General features: G+C 32.7%; 1 protein-coding gene across 1 annotated transcript; it reads right to left on the bottom strand.

Annotated features, from left to right (window-relative positions):
- Positions 1–75: 75 nt before the first annotated feature.
- Tsp_14342 (transmembrane protein 16D) lies at positions 76–296 on the bottom strand (the record flags this gene model as incomplete). Its single annotated transcript, XM_003370127.1, has 1 exon — positions 76–296. A coding segment is annotated over one exon (221 nt), but the record flags the coding sequence as incomplete, so codon positions are not given.
- Positions 297–833: the final 537 nt, after the last annotated feature.

Raw genomic sequence — 833 nt, 5'->3', positions numbered from 1 at the left:
GATGCCAAGTGTCAATGCCGGCTACTCTAATGGCACGCGTCTGTAGAGACAACAAAATGATGCATCTAAGCGCACTTCGACAATGTTATTCAGCAGACAGATCATAGGTGCCAGTGGGAATATGGAAACAAACAGTGTCACATAACCAAATTGTACCATCATTTCTAAATATTCTGCATAGACTCCATCAAGATGAGGTTCGTTTAAGGCAAAGTCTTTTCGCCATGTAGGTTGATTTCGCCCTCCATTAGCACCCTCTTCCACGGGGCTTACTTCAGATGTGACTAGTCGACGACCTGAAAATGAAAAATGATTTTTTTCTTATAAAATATTTTTTGACAAACTGGACGTTGATGAATCTTAAATTTAATAATTCTACAACTTCATTATTTATTTATGCTCTGCAACAATTCGGTTTTCTAATTATGAATAACGGAAATTGTTGCAGTCTATTTATTATGGACTGTAGCATTATGAAGCATTATGAAAACAAAGTCACTTATTAGGACATTGGGACTGATTTATAGATTGCACGATTTCACCAGGCGTTTGATGATTTAAAGAAATTGCATTTTTTGAATTTATTAACTTAAGCGTAATAAAAATGTGTGAAATGAAAAAATCAATTTGAAAGTTGTAAAGTGAATTTTACTAACGTAATTAAGAAACAATTTTTTAATGCAATCATTTAACTGTCTATGCAAGCTTTCTATATTTTTTGAAGAAAATTTCGACAACATTAGCATTACACTTGGTAATAGGAATTTTATAGCAAGAGAGAATAAACGAATTATTTTCTTTCTGCGCAGTTGAATATAGCATAAATTCTTTTT

This window comes from Trichinella spiralis (genome assembly GCF_000181795.1).
Source record: "Trichinella spiralis strain ISS 195 chromosome Unknown Scfld1113, whole genome shotgun sequence".
Classification (NCBI taxonomy): Eukaryota; Metazoa; Nematoda; class Enoplea; order Trichinellida; family Trichinellidae; genus Trichinella; species Trichinella spiralis.
This window is presented reverse-complemented; position numbering and strand designations above follow the sequence as displayed.